This window comes from Oncorhynchus mykiss, chromosome 2 (assembly GCF_013265735.2).
Source record: "Oncorhynchus mykiss isolate Arlee chromosome 2, USDA_OmykA_1.1, whole genome shotgun sequence".
Classification (NCBI taxonomy): Eukaryota; Metazoa; Chordata; class Actinopteri; order Salmoniformes; family Salmonidae; genus Oncorhynchus; species Oncorhynchus mykiss.
In genome coordinates this window covers 31,340,798-31,360,336 of record NC_048566.1, presented here as the reverse complement: position 1 = coordinate 31,360,336, position 19,539 = coordinate 31,340,798, and the positions used below count along the sequence as shown (strand labels likewise).

At 41.5% G+C, this 19,539-nt stretch overlaps 2 protein-coding genes across 2 annotated transcripts in view; both read left to right on the top strand.

Moving 5' to 3' along the window:
• Positions 1 to 117: 117 nt before the first annotated feature.
• LOC110486970 (tRNA N(3)-methylcytidine methyltransferase METTL6) lies at positions 118 to 2,503 on the top strand. Its single transcript, XM_021558844.2, has 5 exons — positions 118 to 683; positions 755 to 889; positions 980 to 1,150; positions 1,244 to 1,385; positions 2,185 to 2,503. The coding sequence occupies exons 1-5, from the start codon at positions 381 to 383 to the stop codon at positions 2,337 to 2,339; spliced, it is 906 nt and encodes a 301-aa protein (XP_021414519.2). The 5' UTR covers positions 118 to 380; the 3' UTR covers positions 2,340 to 2,503.
• A 5,201-nt stretch (positions 2,504 to 7,704) lies between these two features.
• LOC110486940 (SH3 domain-binding protein 5) overlaps positions 7,705 to 19,539 on the top strand; it is a 35,028-nt gene continuing 23,193 nt past the window's right edge. The window contains exons 1-3 of the mRNA XM_021558814.2: positions 7,705 to 8,733; positions 9,305 to 9,367; positions 12,445 to 12,573. Of these exons, the coding sequence (XP_021414489.2) occupies positions 8,656 to 8,733; positions 9,305 to 9,367; positions 12,445 to 12,573 (270 nt within the window). The 5' untranslated portion in view covers positions 7,705 to 8,655. The remainder of the gene's footprint in view (positions 8,734 to 9,304; positions 9,368 to 12,444; positions 12,574 to 19,539) is intronic.

The following is a 19,539-nucleotide window of genomic DNA, read 5'->3' as shown; positions in this document are numbered from 1 at the left end:
TCTAGTACATTAGAATTAGTAACAATGTATTATTATCTATTAGCATAATAATACGAATTTCCCTCATACGAATAAGTACAACGTTTTTACTGACTGATATAAACAGGCCGGAATCATCGTAACCAAACACTGTTCCCACACGGACGAAGAAGACTACATGCCACACGAGAAATCTTAGAACATTTCTGGAACATTTGCGTTCATAAACAATGTATGTGGAAATATTCCCTGCATTTTCATTAAGTCTATCACTATAATGTGTTAGTACCATCCATTAACATTAGCTGGATAATTTAATGTGGATTGGTGAAATAATATATTTGAGGGTGTCAAGGAAGTGCTGCTATAAGCTACTATCGTAAACTACAGTAGTGCAAGTTATGGCACTATCAAAGCAAGACGACACCTCCAATGTTGTACTTCCTGGAGAGGAACCCAAAGACGTGTTGCCATGTCTTATCCCACCTGTCCAAAGAAAAACATGCACTGGCAGGAATTTGAATGAGAAAGAGATGGAGAAACTGACAGGTGACCAGACTTTGGTGTCTGACTTCAAGCAGATGAAGTTGGAAAAGGAGGCACAGAAAAACTGGGACTTGTTTTACAAAAGGAACACAACAAACTTTTTCAAGGATAGGCATTGGACCACCAGAGAGTTTGAAGAACTAAAAGTGTGCCTTGAGGTAAGAAGATGGCGTAGGAAGTTGTTAGGTTCCCTACTAGGGGTGCATCCCAATACATTTTTTTCTCTCAGTTTGAAGTCCAGAAGCTGGTCCTGCTTGAAGCTGGCTGTGGGGTTGGGAACTTCATCTTCCCACTACTGGAGGAAGACCTCAACATCTTTGTCTATGCCTGTGACTTCTCACCACGAGCTGTGGAGTTTGTGAAGGTAAGAAGATGTACCACTGATGATCCAGAGCCAGTGGGACTTTTAACAAAACAACATTGATATCCAGTGTCATTTTCATTTTGTCCTCAGGAACACTCCCTGTACTGCACTGAGCACTGCAGTGTGTTCCAGTGTGACCTGACAAAGGATGACCTGAGGGGTAATGTCCCAGTGGGCAGTGTGGATGTAGCCACGCTCATATTTGTCCTCTCAGCTATCCACCCAAACAAGATGCAGCAGGCTCTGGACAACATTTACAGGGTGAGACAGGGCTGAGGAAAAGGATGAAACTGCAGTAAACACTTTAAACACCCTCAAAATAACTTGTGACTGAATTGACGTTCTCCGTGTCAGGTCCTGAAGCCAGGGGGCATCATACTGTTCAGGGACTATGGCCTGTATGACCACGCCATGATGAGGTTTAAGGCGGGAAACAAACTGGGAGAGAACTTCTACGTCAGACAGGATGGCACCAGGTCTTATTTCTTTTCCAAAGGTCAGTCCATTCCTCTTTCTCTTTCCTCTCCTACATTTTCCCTCATAGTAGTTATTTTAGTTTTTTTTTGTCTTTCTTTATTGTCTTTTCGAATTACGCACAAGCAGTCTCTTCTATGGGACTCATTCTCTGTTTATACATTTTTAATCTTGATTATTGTCTAATCTTGATTATTGCCCAGTGCTGCAAGGAAAGACCTAGTTAAACAGCAGCTGGCCCAGAACAGAGAGGCACATCTTGCTCTTCATTTTAATCAGAGGGATGATATAAATCCTATACATGCCAGTCTCTCTTGGCTAAGAGTTGAGGAGAGACTGACTGCATCACTTCTTCTTTTTATAAGAAATATGAATGTATTGAAAATTCCAAATGATTTGCATAGTCAACTTACACACAGCTCTGACACACACATTTACCCCACCAGACATGCGACCAGGGTTCTTTTCACAGTCCCCAAATACAGAACAAATTCAAGAAAGCGTACAGTATTATATAGAGCCATTATTGCATGGAACTCCGTTTCTTCTCATATTACTCAAATAAACAGCAAATCTGGTTTCAAAAAACAGATAATGCAACCTTTCCCCTATTTGACTGAGTTTGTGTGTATGTATTGATATGTAGGCTATGTGTGCCTTTATTCTTATTTTAATGTAGTTCTGCCCTTGAGCTGTTGTTGTCTATTAATGTTCTGTATTATGTTGTGTTTTGTGTGGACCCCAGGAAGAGTAGCTGCTGCTTTTGCAACAGCTAATGGGGATCCTAATAAAATACCAAATCTGAACTGTCTGTGTTTCAGAGCTCCTAGCAGACCTGTTCAGAGGGGCGGGGTTCGAGAGTGTAACCAATGAGTACGTGCTACGAGAAACGGTCAATAAGAAGGAGGGGCTTTGTGTGCCCAGGGTGTTCCTTCAAAGCAAGTTCCGAAGGCCAGACCAATTACAGGGCTCCTGAAGTCCCTTTCCTCAAAACCTTCAAAGAAACCTTCAAAGGCACAAATGGACTGAGACCTTCATATATAAATGGATCATTGGACAAAAGCCTACACTGCCGTATTGCTGATTAAGTGCCGTTTGTTTGAATATGCTTTTTTATTAATAAAACTGGTGGAAAAAGTACCCAATTGTCGTACTTGAGTAAAAGTAAAGATGCCTTAATAGAAAATGACTCCGGTAAAAGTCACCCACTAAATTACTACTTGAGTAAAAGTAAAGATGCCTTAATAGAAAATGACTCCGGTAAAAGTCACCCACTAAATTACTACTTGAGTAAAAGTAAAGATGCCTTAATAGAAAATGACTCCGGTAAAAGTCACCCACTAAATTACTACTTGAGTAAAAGTAAAGATGCCTTAATAGAAAATGACTCCGGTAAAAGTCACCCACTAAATTACTACTTGAGTAAAAGTAAAGATGCCTTAATAGAAAATGACTCCGGTAAAAGTCACCCACTAAATTACTACTTGAGTAAAAGTAAAGATGCCTTAATAGAAAATGACTCCGGTAAAAGTCACCCACTAAATTACTACTTGAGTAAAAGTAAAGATGCCTTAATAGAAAATGACTCCGGTAAAAGTCACCCACTAAATTACTACTTGAGTAAAAGTCAAAAATGGTGTGGTTTTAAATAGTAAATCAAAAGTAAATGTAATTGCTATTCATCATTTCAAATACCTTATATTAAGCAAACCAGAAAGCACAATTGATGTTTTATTTACTGATAGCCAGGGGCACACTCCAATACAGACATCATTTACAAACAAAGCATTTGTGTTTAGTGAGTCTGCCAGATCAGAGGCAGTAGAGATGACTGTGTGTTCTCTTGATAAGTATGTCAATTTGACCATTTTCCTGCTTTTCATGCTAAGCATTTGAAATGTAACGAGTACTTTTGTGTTTCAGGGAAAATGTATAGGAGTAAAAAGTACATATTTTCTTAAGGAATGTAAAAGTTGTAAAACAAAATTGAAGTTGGAAAGTACAAATACCCCAAAAAACGACTTAAGTAGTACTTCAAAGTATTTGTACTTAGTTACTTTACACCAGTGATACAACTATATGTGTATATGATGGAGAATTTCTTAGAGAGAATGGTTTGGTTGTGTAGTTTCAGAGTTGTTAAAGTTCCAATACTATTCTTTGCTGCCAACTTTTCCAATCATGTAATACATTTTTTTTTACCACAAGGGGGCAACAAAACCTGTAAAAAAAAGATGTAACATCAAATTCTCCTTGGTTAGTCGAAATACATATTGTCTCATTTTCTATCCTGCTCAATTTGTTTTATATTTCCAGGTGATCATGTTTACCTAGCATTCATACACAATGTGCATAGTTGGCAAACCCATGTTGACTTCTAAAAATGTAAAAGTGATGTTTTAATGTAGATATCTTGCACCTAACAATCTCTGGTGGACAGATGCATGCAACATATCTGACACAATTATGCAAGATTTGAGTTCTTGGTGTCTGAGAATATGCACCTAATGATTCTGAGTGGGCAGGATTTGTTTTAGTGCAACAGTAACAGATCCTGAGATGTTTAAGTTACCACTACGAGAATACCTCTGCTTTTATGTCTTTAGGCACTGAACAACGAGCATCTGGATTAGATTTTGAGACCACCTCTTTTTTTTCTGTCCCCCCTCCAAATCCACCCTTCTGTGACACCACAAAGTGACCCCTGACCCTGTAGTAGGATGAGTCAGCAGCAAGCAACTGAATTTTTAATCACATGTAACCTTTTCAAAAACCTCTACAGGTGCTTATCCTGTCTGGGCGTGTGTGTGTGTGTATGTGCAGGTGCACGTGCAGGTTTTTTGTGTGTATTTTTTCATGTGGAACTGACCGCACCACGCGTTTGCCCTTTCCAGCAGTAGACTGGGTCAGTGTGGGTTTGTGTCATGTCACCTTTGGGAGATGAGACAAGGGAACACCTTTCACTCCTCTCACATCATCAGGAACGTGAGGGAAGCTGGATCCGCAGTACATGAGGAGTCTGACATTCAGTGAAATGCCACAACCCCACCAGACACTGTCTGCTGACACTTGGGGCTCAAAGGCTAGCTCCCTTCTGGCTTTTTATAGCCTGTTCTGGGTTTACTGATTCAGTAGATGATGGCGAAGCACTGCCGTTTTAAAAGGGTTCTTTATATCACCAGGTAGGTTCACGTGGGTTTGGGCATCCTTTCGGCAACCCAGAACCAAAGTGTTTACAATGACGGCCTAACCCGGCTAAACCTGGGCCAATTGTGCGCCACACTATGGGGCTCCCAATCACAGCCGGATGTGATTCAGCCTGGAATCAAACCAGGGACTGTAGTGACAACCTTTAGCACTGAGGTGCAGTGCCATAGACCGCTGCGCCACTCGGGAGCCCATGTTAATATCTGTCCACAAGAGATTAGTCTGAGAAAGGCTTTGCACAGTTTCACTGACATTCATCTCTGACAGAGATCTATCATTTGTTTAGAAATGGGGTTGATTTATAGATCAGATAATCAGTGCAGTGCTCAGGTCAGACCGACCCTACCCACTGGGTGCAGAACTCAATTCAACGTCTATTCCAGGTTCAATGAAATGACGTGGAAACAACATGGGTTCAACCAGTGTGTTCCCAAGTGGATAGTGAATAAGCACAGTACCCGCCATTTCCATATCCTGTCCATAGGAAGTCTATAGCAACACAATGAGTCGTTGAGGGAGTACACAGGTGCTCCCAGTCCTATTCAAGGTCCCCATCATCACTCATTACTAATCACCTGTCACCATTATAACATTCGTGACACAGGTACACACCCTGATCCGTCCTGTACACACACACATAAACAAGTGGCGCCCGTCTTTCTATTGCGTGACGAGGGGTCTTACTGATGGTCTTGGGGAATCATTATTGAGACATTGACAACAATGTTCTCTTAATGTAATCCAGTCCACATTCACTCTCTACTCTCTATAACACTTAGCATTTTTTTCTCTAAACATTTACAGCACTCTGTTCCTTATCAGCCCTTGGGATCCTTTGTATATGAAGATGCTATAGGCACCTGGAATGTTTTGTGAAGGGGAGCCCCCATGAGTGTGATGATATTGCATAAGAGGAATGTGATAGGAGGGATTGTAGCGTATGATTACATATTTCTCGCCCCCTCTCTTTTTCACTCTCTTCTTATTCAATTGGGCAGAATGTTCAGTGTGTCTCAGAGATCAAATATAGTACATATCTATCAGCGTTGTCCGTTCTACACAATCCATCTCTCTCCTCAATGTTGTGAACGTTCCGCCCTACTAAACAGGACCATGCCAAGATCCGCCTCTCTTATTTTGCTGTGTCTTTTCCTTTATAGAGAGGGCACTTCCTGTAGAAAAGACTCTCGCACAGGCACAGGCTCCGGCTGAGGTCAGCTCTGCTCCACAAGAGCTCATAGCCTTCTAGTACTCTATATCTGGAGGGGTTTGACATATCCTGTTATTCAGACTAATTCCATTGGGTGGACAACATGCTGACTGCTGTAGATGACCTTGTGCTTTTGATAGTAGTTACAGTGATGTAATGTGGGAAGCTATAGGCTTGGGAGATAAGGTTAGTACACCGTTTCCTGTATAATTACCTAGGAAGGGATCTTAATGATATTGACTTATTTTGATTTCAGTAAAATAAAGAAATACATGTGTTCACAGTCCTAGATGTGACTTTTTGGGGCTTATGGTTTTAAAAAAGTATTGGAGAAACACTGTTGTCTATGTAGTTATGAATGCCTATTGAAATACTAATCTTGATTTCACATTGGTTCTTGATATACTGCATACTCCCACTCCCCGCCTGATCACTGCCATCCTACTGGGCTGTATACAATATATGTGATCCTCCTAAATGAGGCATGTTATTCTCTGTCGGTGAATGGGTAGCGGATGTATTCCAAGACGGTTTTCCAAACGGGACACGACCCAATCAGATTGGAGTGCTGTGGGAAAAGTCATTGAGGTTTTCCTGACTGGTTGATCTGCTTCCTCCCGTCGCCGTGTCTCGTTGTTAACACTGTCAGTGAACTGGAGTTCTGACAGGCCCGCTCTAGCTGGTCTGTCCGCTGGTTTTAAGGTGAGCAGCCAGACAGTCTGAGTTACATAACTGTCAAAACAATCACCCCCCTCAATCTGCCTGTCTGCTTGCCAGCCATCCTCTGCTTCTCTCTTTTCCCCTCTGATGGGAATGAAAACAAGGGTGTCTGGATGTGGGTATGAGAGAGGGAGAGAAAAAGAGAGCGATAGAAGGAGTAAGTAGGCACCTGTGTTTGTGTTGACTGTACCTGTGTGAATACAGGTCCAAGAGGTGTGTGTTTGTGTTGACTGTACCTGTGTTAATACAGGTCCAAGAGGTGTGTGTTTGTGTTGACTGTACCTGTGTGAATACAGGTCCAAGAGGTGTGTGTTTGTGTTGACACTACCTGTGTGAATACAGGTCCAAGTGGTGTGTGTTTGTATGTGTGGGAGAAAAAGAGGGTGTAATACCTGGATGTAGTCCCACACTGCAGAGATGCTATCCTCCTGTCCTAGCTATGGGAACAGCCCTAAAGGCAGCACCATGTCTGAGTACCCTGTACTTACGTACTGTAGGTCACCTTACTATCCACGGCTGTCTAATCACGCACTGCAGCACCGATAAGGACCTCTTATATGCTGAGGTTAACAAACAAAATGGTCTGTTGAGCAGAACTGTGTCAGGATAAGGGTCCTTCACTGATGATGTGAATGGGTGCTATTTGCCTATCTAATCATATTTACTATATCTGGGTCACATGGTGTCTGAATCAGGATGGGACAAACACAGCTAACAAGAAGTGAACCTGATTAGATTGTATGGGCTCAATAGCTTTGATAGGTCTGTCTTGTCATCATAGTGCACTGCAGTAAAATATCTGGAAATCAAACATTCTAATGGTAGTTGAATGACAACCAAGCCTTATGTTCTAATGTCAAGCAATAGCACTGATATGTGTCATTCAAAGCCTCTGTCGCTTCACAAACTCTTTATAACATTACCACCTACACATTACATTTACATATCGGGCATTCCATTACCTTAGATTGAGAGAAAGTGAGATTTAAAAAGATTTAGATAAAAAAATGTCCATGAAAAAAGGGGACAGTTCCACTCAGATGTAAAAAATCCCAAATGATTCCTGTCTAACATGATTGGTGTGGGTTTTTACACAACAGCATCTCAACTTCTGAAACACAGATCGTGTTGCTTTAAATAATGCATTTTAATATGATTTTAGAACATAAATGTGCCTTATTATGGGTATAATTTCAACTTGAAGGAATTGTTATAAAACGCTAAATCAATATAACATAAGGTTTTGATTATATAGGCCATTTCCCATATTGATATGACTTGGGGTGAGTATTTATCTACAACGGACGTGCATGATACCATATGAATATAATTCTAGATCTATGAATGCTACATCATCAGATTGTTCTTGAACTCTTATTTCTTTGAATCCAGACCTAACAGACCAACATAGCATGTTTAATCTATAAGACATCCCCCCCATTCATTTACTGTATCATGCATTGCTTATGGTGTTACGCTGCTCAGCACTGGGCTACTTATGTTATGAGTACACAGTATATGGTATCTGAGAATTGGAAAAGGTGAATCTAGAATAGAGAGTATGTGGTATTTTGGAGATGACTAATACAAAGAGGGTATCTGGTCGGGTATGGCTAACTGGCATTTGTGGAATGCAGGGGAACTGAATATCTGAGGGTATTCATTAAATACCAATACCATTCATTATTATCTGAAATCTGGAACATTTTATTGTGGGAATAAATATATTATTATTGGCATTTATAAAAAAGGTATTGAGCTTCCCAAATGGTATATTCAGCTTGTTATAACTGTTTTACCACATAGTAAGTAGTCTGATGGTACATACATCTATAAATGCATCGGTTTGGACAGCAGAAGGGGCGTAACGTTACGCTGTAGATACTCGTACACAAGTCATTTCATCATCACTTGCTCAGTGTATTGGACGCAGACAGAGCGCTGCTCAGTCAATTGACATACATGACGATTATCACTCTTTTGTCTTTCAATTACCTGTATATCGCCTTGATTATACATATTTCAAAAATCGTTTTTATCATTGCCAACGTTGCAGTGTGATTGAAAGTGTTCTGGAAATTCCTGTGTCGCTGTTAGAGCGTTTCTTGGAAATTGGCTTTGTTCGCTCCGACAGCACACAGCTTTATCATCCAGAATGGACCATTTGGAGAAGGAAAATAGGTCTGACGAAGATTCGGAATACGAAGAAGAGGAGGTGGACCCTAGAATTCAGGTACGTTATAATAACAATTGCTCTTTGTTTCAATTGAGGCTAACCAATCAATTCATTTAACTGCATTTGATACGTTCACTATCCAATGGACATTTTAAGAGTATGTATTATCACTGGCAGAAAGTCTGCCTGATTTGCGGTCAAATTGTTTAAAAAAAATGTTATTTATTGATTTATCAAGAGTGTCTGTCTACCTTGAACAAAATGTCTGTATTGCACCTGACTTAGTTGCGATGTAGGCCTACTGGTTATGTTTATGATGGGCTATGTTTTAGCCAACCTGACACTCAAATAGCATGTTCATCTGAATATACTTTCTGCTGTGTATTAGGCTATTCATTGGTTGAAAAATAACACTGTTTAACCTTAAAAGCTATGTGCATTTAATATATCCATAAATCAAGATAGTAGCTGATTCTTGTGTTTGTTCAAACCATCACTCCGGCCAACTTCTATTGTTCAGTCTAGTATTTCATAGACGTGTAACACATTACAGATGTTGCAGACCTCCCAGATACTGTTCCTTTCTCTTGGTGTTGCTCAATATTGTCCTTTGCTCTCTTTCTTACAGGGAGAACTGGAGAAACTCAACCAGTCTACAGACGACATCAATAGATGTGAGACACAACTGGAGGTAAAACAGTACACACACACGCACACACACACACACACACACACACACACACACACACACACACACACACACACACACACACACACACACACACACACACACACACACTTTCAAGTTTGACATACATTTTCCCTCCAAAGTGCACCACATGGCTGACACTGATTGACAATTACAAGGTGACCCACTATCAAATAATTCCTTTCAACCATTAGACATTGACCTCTGCATATGAAAGATGATCTGTTCAGGTCATTGAGGTGGTTTATGTTGCAGAATGTTGATCTTTGCATGCTGTTGAATGTCAGTAAAGTAGTAGCACACGACGCTGTCAGTCATATACCGTTTTGGAACTGTATTAAGGTAAAAGTGTCTTTAGGAAATCCGTTTGGGTCAAAGGCATTCAGTCTATAAAATACCTGTAATTTCTAATGTTACTGGATCCTCACTGACTTGATCAGCATAAATAACTTAAAGTACAATCTTTCCATTGATCTTGAGGTTCAATGAGTGCTTGTGGAATATTTACTCGTTTTTTGAGTTCCGATTATACCCCCTCTGTGTTGTTGTTGAGTCAGAGGATCATGGTCGAATCTGTTTATTTGTAGACCCAGTTTGATGTGGTCTCTCAGTGCACAGCTGTCTGCCGTTGGATTCAACGGTGCGCCAATCGGGGAAGCGTGTCTATTTGACATGGACGTGAGTCCTTACCGGTGGCTCCACCAATCTGTAAACAAAATGAATGTCTCAAAGTGTTGATGGAGTGAGGCGGATCGCCAGCAGCAGAGCCCAGTGGATGTAGGCCTGTCATCATGCCCTGGTAATGGACCATTGGCTGTAGGGTTTGTATTGATAACGTCAAGGAGCACGTGTGACTGCTTTTGTGACAAGGGGAAAAGCAGAACAATGGCTGTATTTCCGTAACATCTGTGAGCATTTTGTTTATTGCATTCAGAGACCTTTCATTAATATCAATATCAACATCCAAGTTGAATAAGCTGTAGCTGGGTGAAGGGCAATACAGTTACCCACATGGATTGGATTGAATTTGAGTATTTTTAGGTTTACCACTGTGTGTTTTAGATGGTGTTCAGTGTATGAGGAGGCTGTGACAGAGGAGATGAAATGCGTCACAAAAGCAACGCTCTGCTCGACCCTGATGTGTGAGGGACGGAGAGGCTGCACTGTACTGTAACCTCTGAGGTGTGAGGGACAGAGAGACTGCACTGTACTGTAACCTCTGAGGTGTGAGGGACAGAGAGACTGTACTGTAACCTCTGCTGTATCAGCTAGAGGAGAACAAGAGGGAGATGGTGGAAACGAGAACAGAAAAAAAAGGGGATAGAGTAGAGGGAGAGAGTGGGGGAGGAAATGCATTACGAGGAGAGATGGAGCAAGGGAGGACCCCATCCTCTGAATTTTCTCTATTGAGAAATAGATGGTTTACATGGCCTGTTCACACACGTTGTACATTTTTCATACCCAACAACTCCCCCTTGTTGTTCTGAGACTGAAATAATGCATGGTGCCTCCCCGGCAGTGGCCTCTTGCTATGCAGGAGGTTGGGTGGCTGTTTTTCTCTCCAGGATGGCAGGTATCTGATAACCGCGGCAGAATTCCAGTCTGACAGAGTACAGTAAACAAACATGTTGGGCCAGCTGAACAGCAAGTACCAAGGTGTAGCAAATGGCAAACAGTGGTGGTGGAGCCATCACTGTATTTGGTTCCTTGATCTGCATACACACTGAATGGGAAGGAGCTAGGGTTCAGGAGCTAGGGTTCAGGAGCTAGGGTTCAAGAGCTAGGGTTCAGGGGCTAGGGTTCAGGAGCTAGGGTTCAGGAGCTAGGGTTCAAGAGCTAGGGTTCAGGGGCTAGGGTTCAGGGGCTAGGGTTCAGGGGCTAGGGTTCAGGGGCTAGGGTTCAGGGGCTAGGGTTCAGGAGCTAGGGTTCAGGAGCTAGGGTTCAGGAGCTAGGGTTCAGGAGCTAGGGTTCAGGAGCTAGTGTTCAAGAGCTAGGGTTCAGGGGCTAGGGTTCAGGGGCTAGGATTCAGGGGCTAGGGTTCAGGGGCTAGGGTTCAGGGGCTAGGGTTCAGGGCCTAGGGTTCAGGGCCTAGGGTTCAGGGGCTAGGGGTTGTTTTCGGACATGGTATTTGTCCTCAGATGCCAGCTTGTTGCAAGATGAGTGATGATGTCACAGGAAGTGTGTCCCTGCCCTGTTCTCACAATTGGCCTTCTATCCCTCAGATTTCAAATGGTAATAGGAAGGATATCTTAGTCCAGAACACTGGTGCAGATTCATATAAAGTCTCTTTACATATTTAACCTTTCAAAGAATTGAAAAAAGTCCAATAAACTTATTGCATAAGTGCAATATATTTTTTCCACACTGACATCTCCAGGAATCTGTTTTCATGCTTGTTTTTGTTTTCTGTCCACCATGATGTCTCCTTCTGGACGTCACACTGCTTTATCTAAAACGGTTTCAAGGCGAATTCATGTTTTGGACTAGATTAGATTAGGTTTTGATATGATTGAATGGAGGCCTGTTATTGGCTTTATCAGCCTGCTTTGCTGGGGGCTTTTACATCTGACCACCATGACGGATGAATAAACATTAACAGTAGCTGATGGTGTGTCGCATAAAAGGCTATTTCCTATGATCATTTCCATATAGCCATTTATTTGTTAATTGCCTGTTTGCTTCTGTCTGAAGGTTACATCGACATAGCTGCCCCTGTTAACTTGATAACAGACTAATGCAATTTTAGGACACTGGCCTTTTCAATTCTTATCATCGAAAGAGGGGGAGCCCCGACCCGTACATCAAAATGTATTTAATTACCTTAAGAGTCTGACTGAATACTCTGGTTTTGTGAAATCCTGTTGCGTCTAACTTAATATTTGCTGTGAATTGTTAACTGTGGTTGGTTAAATGGTTAAGAACAATGACGTAAGGATGTCATCACCTTAACATCGAGATGAGTGTTGAGTCTTCTATGACCTTTGTGAACATTCATAGCAAACAAAGTGCTGGAAGTTCACTAGAGTCCTAGTTAACCCTTTCTCCCTGTTTCTCTCCAGGATGCCAGGCAGAAGTTCCGCACAGTGCTGGTTGAGGCCACGGTGAAGCTGGATGAGCTGGTCAAGAAGATTGGGAAGGCGGTGGAGGAGTCCAAACCCTACTGGGAGGCCCGGAGAGTGGCCAGACAGGTGAGACACCACTGGGTGGACAGGGGGACTACGGGCTGGGGGTCTCTGCTCATATTGATCTAAGAAACAGTCCAACATCTTTTATTTATTGGAAACGCTTTATTTGCCTAGTTCACATTCTATTTGCCTAGTTCACATTCTATTTGCCTAGTTCACATTCTATTTGCCTAGTTCACATTCTATTTGCCTAGTTCACATTCTATTTGCCTAGTTCACATTCTATTTGCCTAGTTCACATTCTATTTGCCTAGTTCACATTCTATTTGCCTAGTTCACATTCTATTTGCCTAGTTTAATTGAGATTCATTACAACCAGCACCATTGAATACTCTTTGATACCAGGTTGACTACCACATAATTTCTAAATACTGGGGAGGGGGGAAGTGGCTCTGTGTGAAGCTGTGATCTTGGTTCCCTTTTCTGCAAAGCCGTAGTTATTGTTAGAGGAGAGCTGCTTCCACCTGCTCATCTAGATAAGAGCCCTGCAGCTGTAAACAGTCAGAGAGGAATTGCTGGGACCAAACCAGACGTGAAAAGGTTTTTAAAGACCAACCGTTCTTCACTTCTTCTTTTATTTTGTTCCCTGTGGTGTTCTTGGCTCTGCTTTGTTCCTCTCATTCAGGCAACCTCTATATGGCTTCTTAATGAGAATGCAGCTTTGTGAGGTTGTGATTTACAGTGGGGCAAAAAAGTATTTAGTCAGCCACCAATTGTGCAAGTTCTCCCACTTAAAAAGATGAGAGAGGCCTGTCATTTTCATCATAGGTACACTTCAACTATGACAGACAAAATGAGAAAAAAAATGATTTTTTTTAATGAATTTATTTGCAAATGATAGTGGAAAATAAGTATTTGGTCACCTACAAACAAGCAAGATTTCTGGCTCTCACAGACCTGTAACTTCTTTAAGAGGCTACTCTGTCCTCCACTCGTTACCTGTATTAATGGCACCTGTTTGAACTTGTTATCAGTATAAAAGACACCTGTCCACAACCTCAAACAGTCCCACTCCAAACTCCACTATGGCCAAGACCAAAGAGCTGTCAAAGGACACCAGAAACAAAATTGTAGACCTGCACCAGGCTGGAAAGACTGAATCTGCAATAGGTAAGCAGCTTGGTTTGAAGAAATCAACTGTGGGAGCAATTATTGGGAAATGGAAGACATACAAGACCACTGATAATCTCCCTCGATCTGGGGCTCCACACAAGATCTCACCCCGTGGGGTCAAAATGATCACAAGAACGGTGAGCAAAAATCCCAGAACCACATGGGGGGACCTAGTGAATGACCTGCAGAGAGCTGGGACCAAAGTAACAAAGCCTACCATCAGTAACACACTACGCCGCCAGGGACTCAAATCCTGCAGTGCCAGACGTACTGGCTTAAGCAGGGGGACACATGTCCAGGCCCGTCTGAAGTTTGCTAGAGGGCATTTGGAGGATCCAGAAGAAGATTGGGAGAATGTCATATGGTCAGATGAAACCAAAATATAACTTTTTGGTAAAAACTCAACTCGTCGTATTTGGAGGACAAAGAATGCTGAGTTGCATCCAAAGAACACTATACCTACTGTGAAGCATGGGGGTGGAAACATCATGCTTTGGGGCTGTTTTTCTGCAAAGGGACCAGGACGACTGATCCGTGTCAAGGAAAGAATGAATGGGGCCATGTATTGTGAGATTTTGAGTGAAAACCTCCTTACATCAGCAAGGGCATTGAAGATGAAACGTGGCTGGGTCTTTCAGCATGACAATGATCCCAAACACACCGCCCGGGCAACGAAGGAGTGGCTTTGTAAGAAGCATTTCAAGGTCCTGGAGTTTTGCCCAGCAACAGCCCCAAAACATCACTGCTCTAGAGGAGATCTGCATGGAGGAATGGGCCAAAATACCAGCAACAGTGTGTGAAAACCTTGTGAAGACTTACAGAAAACATTTGACCTCTGTCATTGCCAACAAAGGGTATATGACAAAGTATTGAGATAAACTTTTGTTATTGACCAAATACTTATTTTCCACCATCATTTACAAATAAATTAATTAAAAATCCTACAATGTGATATTCTGGATTTCTTTTCTCATTTTGTCTGTCATAGTTGAAGTGTATCTATGATGACAATTACAGGCCTCTCTCATCATTCTAAGTGGGAGAACTTGCACAATTGGTGGCTGACTAAATACTTTTTTGCCCCACTGTATGTTAATGCCCCTGACAACACAAATGAAGTTCCCTTATGGAAAAAGGAAGTTATTCTAAGTTTGAGGATATTGGATTGTATGAGTTCCTCTGTCTACGTTTCGCACATCTACTCAGCGGCGCAACTTTCACTGGGGACGGGGGGACATAACACCATTTTTATCTAATCTTTCCAAGATAATGTCACGGGCACTATCTGACATGTGGAGACATTTCACTGCAGCTAATGTAGAAGGAAAAGCTGCAAATATTTGCATATTTGCATTTGCAAATATTGCGGCAAATCATATGTGAAGAATGCAAAAAAGATACAGAATCATCTGGCCATGTGCATAAAGTTTCATCAGCACTCACAACAAGCAACCTCTGACAAAAGTTCCTCTACTTCTATTTGAGGTGAAAATTATGAATCAGACACCTTATCGATAGCAACAGCTCATAGTCCTCCTCAAATTAGAAGTTTTTTTGACTCAAAAACCGGAGACCAAGAGCGCTGAGTTGGCACAATCCGCCCCCTGGCTGGATGCCCATTCTTGCGTGGCACTTGCGGAGAGCTGGCTCCGAGCGCACCGGGCTGTGCATGCGCACCGGAGACACCGTGCGCTTTCCCGCATAACAAGGTGCCTGCCCGGTCACTCGCTCACCACGGTAAGCACGGGGAGTTGGCTCAGGTCTATAACCCGACTACCAATCTCCCCGTGTGCAAAATTTTTGGGGGGGCTGCCTCTTGTGCCTGCTTCGATGGTTTGCCTCCTCATATCGCCACCGCTCCTCCTTCGCTGCCTTTACTTCCTCCTTTGGACGGCGATACTCCCCAGCCTGCCTCCAGGATCCCTTACCGTCCAGGATCTCCTCCTATGTCCAGGAGTCCCTTTCTCCATGCTGCTTGGTCCTTTGTTGGTGGGACGTTCTGTCACGGCCGTCGTTAAAGGAAGACCAAAGCGCAGCGTTGTGAGCGTACATTTATTTTTATTTAAGATAAATGTCGCCAACAACACAACAAATAACAAAAACGACCGTGACGCTTAACAGGGATATAGTGCCCCTAACAAAGTCAACTTCCCACAAACACAAAAGGGAAAAAGGCTGCCTAAGTATGATTCCCAATCAGAGACAACGATAGACAGCTGTCCCTGATTGAGAACCATACCCGGCCAAAACAAAGAAATACAAAAACATAGAAAATAGAACATAGAATGCCCACCCAAATCACACCCTGACCAAACCAAAATAGAGACATGAAAGCTTTCTAATGTCAGGGCTTGACATTATGTCTACTTATGATAATGTTAAAGGTTTATGTTTCTGTCTCCATATGATATGGTAAATATATCCAATGCAAAAAAACATTACATTTAAATGGTATTAATAGTAATTTGCATATATTACCGTAAATTCCCATATATTACCGTAAATTCCCATATATTCCCGTTAATTCCCACGGAAAGTTTCCACCCCTGAATATTCCCCAAAATGTGCAACTATTATTTGAAGGTTGGTTATCGTCCCAGAATGTCACAATGGATGGCAGAAATGTCAAGTTATGCATCACTAGATTTGATTTATTACAAGATTAAGGGTATACTGTGCAACTTTCATAAGGTTTGGGTGCCTTATATGGGATACTTTATGACAAAATGGGTCTGTATTGAAAACCCAAGATATTTTTTTAGTCGAGCAGTTGCAAATAGACTATGTTTTTCATTGGCACACGAGACACCGGTCTGATTTACGCCGGTCTTAGTGGACTAATCCATTGAGGAGGCCGCTGGGATGGCACGGTCCAAGAATATGGGGATTGTGGCTCAGATGCACAAGGCACGTCACTTTCCAGAATGCTCTCTCTCCAGCCATTTCATGGTTATTCATTGTTTCAGAACTTCATTGTGTGCATTGTTTGCTGTGTCTGTCAATTCCCCATTACATATATCGCCAGTAGTAGTCTACATTTACCGTTAATTCATATAATTTCTAATCTGCAATGTTTGTTTGCGGTAATTTCTGTTAATGCATTGAATATATTTTAATTACAGTCATTTATTGTTCTGATTTTCGGAGTGGATGTGTGAACTCACAAACTATGCTACACTTGTGAGAAACAAGTTTTTATTTCATTCCATTTACGAGTTTTGTCAATGTATTAATCGTCTTTTGTTTGAAACGCTCCTGTCAACTAAGGATGCACACCTGGTTACGCATATTGATAGAAGTAGGACTAATCTACCTGGCCTGCACACAAATATAGGCTCATAACTGTTCCTATAATGAGCTGTGGAGCTTCTCCCAGTAATTATTCTTCACCTCAAACAGCAAGTAAACAAAGTCTATTTTTAGAATCAATTGAGAATGACAAAAGTTCCTCAATGTATTTGAACAATATTTCCAGCTCTTTCCCTTTCGATAAACACTTGACATGAAAGTGAAAAATGTAAAGCTCTGATCCAGTGGAAATGTCATAAAATACTTGATTACTTCATATCCCTTGCACAAAGGGCCTACAGCTGTGTCTGTCCTGAGCTCACTGATGCAGGAAACTCTAAGGGCCCAGAATATTTTATACAATGTTTCAAGTTTGCTAGCATGAGTTCTGGGTGACCCAGTTGATAGTTGATACAATGTTTCAAGTTTGTTGCAGACAGGGCATGAGTAGCCAATGTGATTTATAGGATATTTATTTTTATCAGGATATTTTCTACCTGCAGGCTGCAATGTTTTTATGTGTTGGCTTTATGTATGCTATTTTTACATAGTTGGCAATGGCAATAAAAGTAACTTTTAGATTTTTATCATTTTCATTTAGATTTAGATAGAATGTAGATTAACCACAGACAATGATTATGAGATTCAAAGACTTATAAATGAAATTAAACTGTTCCATGAAAATGTGCATTTGAAAATCATGACTAGCACGCAGATTGGTAGAAAGGGTAAGATAAATTGGCCCTCCAAATGGAAAAGGTTGCCGAGTGCTGGTGTAGCCTATTACCGGCAACTTCAGGAGCTTCTGCGAAGCGGGCGCAGCAAGGAAAATAAATTGTTTCGTTTTTTCTGGCTAGGCAATCAAGTCTGCTTAAAGCATCAAACAAGTTCAGTACATATACAAGTACAAGTCAGAAGTGTACATACACGTAGTTGGAGTCATTAAAACTCGCTTTTCAACCACTCCACAAATTTCTTGTTAACAAACTATAGTTTTGGCATGTCAGTTAGGACATCTACTTTGTGGATGACACAAGTAATTTTTCCAACAATTGTTTACAGAAAGATTATTTCACTTATAATTCACTGTATCACAATTCCAGTGGGTCAGAAATGTACATACACTAAATTGACTGTGCCTTTAAACAGCTTGGAAAATTCCAGAAAATGATGTCATGGTTTAGAAGCATCTGTTAGGCTAATTGACATCATTTGAGTCAATTGGAGGTGTACCTGTGGATGTATTTCAAGGCCTATCTTCAAACTCAGTGCCTCTTTGCTTGACCATCATGGGGAAATCTAATGAAATCAGCCAAGACCTTAGAAAAAAAATTGTAGACCTCCACAAGTCTGGTTCATCCTTGGGAGCAATTTCCAAATGCCTGAAGGTACCATTTTCATCTGTACAAACAATAGTGCGCAAGTATAAACACCATGGGACCACGCAGCCGTCACACCGCTCAGGAAGGAGACGCGTTGTGTTGCCTAGAGATGAATGTACTTTGGTGCGAAAAGTGCAAATAAATCTCAGAACAACAGCAAAGGACCTTGTGAAGATGCTGGAGGAAACAGGTACAAAAGTATCTGTATCCACAATAAAACAAGTCCTATATCAACATAACCTGAAAGGCCACTCAGCAAGGACATACCCACTGCTCCAAAACTGCCATAAAAAAAGCCAGACTACGGTTTGCAACTGCACATGGGGACAAAGGTCGTACTTTTTGGAGAAATGCGAAATGCCCTCTGGTCTGATGAAACAAAAATAGAACTGTGACCATCGTTATGTTAGGAGGAAAAGGGGGAGGCTTGCAAGCCGAAGAACACCATCCCAACTGTGAAGCACGGGGGTGGCAGCATCATCAGGGTTGTATTGCTGCAGGAGGGACTGGTGCACTTCACAGAATAGATGGCATCATGTGGAAGGAAACGTATGTGTATATATTGAAGCAACATCTCAAGACATCAGCTTGGTCGCAAATGGGTCTTCCAAATGGACAATGGCCCCAAGCATACTTCCAAAGTTGTGACAATATAGCTTAAGGACAACTAAGTCAAAGTATTGGAGTGGCTATCACAATGCCCTGACCTCAATCCCATAGAGAATTTGTGGACAGAACTGAAAAAGCGTGTGCGAGCAAGAAGGCCTACAAACCTGACTCCGTTACACCAGCTCTGTCAGGAGCAATGGGCCAAATTTCACCCAACTTATTGTGGGAAGCTTGTGAAAGGCTTCTCGAAACTTTTTACCTAAATTACACAATTTAAAGGCAATTCTACCAAATACTAATTGAGTGTATGTTAACTTCTGACCCACTGGGAATGTGATGAAATAAATAAAAGCTGAAATAAATCATTCTCTCTACTAATATTCTGACATTTCACATTCTTAAAATAAAGTGGTGATCCTAACTGACCTAAGACAGGGAATTTTTACTAGGATTACATGTCAGGAATTGTGAAAACTGAGTTTAAATGTATTTGGCTAAGGTGTATGTAAACTTAAGACTTCAACTGTAGTTGATTTTATTAAAACACATAGGGTGTGTGTATATATAGAAAAATGCA

What these genes read in the sequence shown, in the direction of transcription:
- LOC110486970 (XM_021558844.2), top strand. Translation starts at nt 381, where the DNA reads ATGGCACTATCAAAGCAAGACGACACCTCCAATGTTGTACTTCCTGGA. An exon ending in AACTAAAAGTGTGCCTTGAG is followed by an intron (nt 684 to 754) that starts GTAAGAAGATGG and finishes TTTTTCTCTCAG; the next exon opens with TTTGAAGTCCAGAAGCTGGT. An exon ending in CTCTGGACAACATTTACAGG is followed by an intron (nt 1,151 to 1,243) that starts GTGAGACAGGGC and finishes TCTCCGTGTCAG; the next exon opens with GTCCTGAAGCCAGGGGGCAT.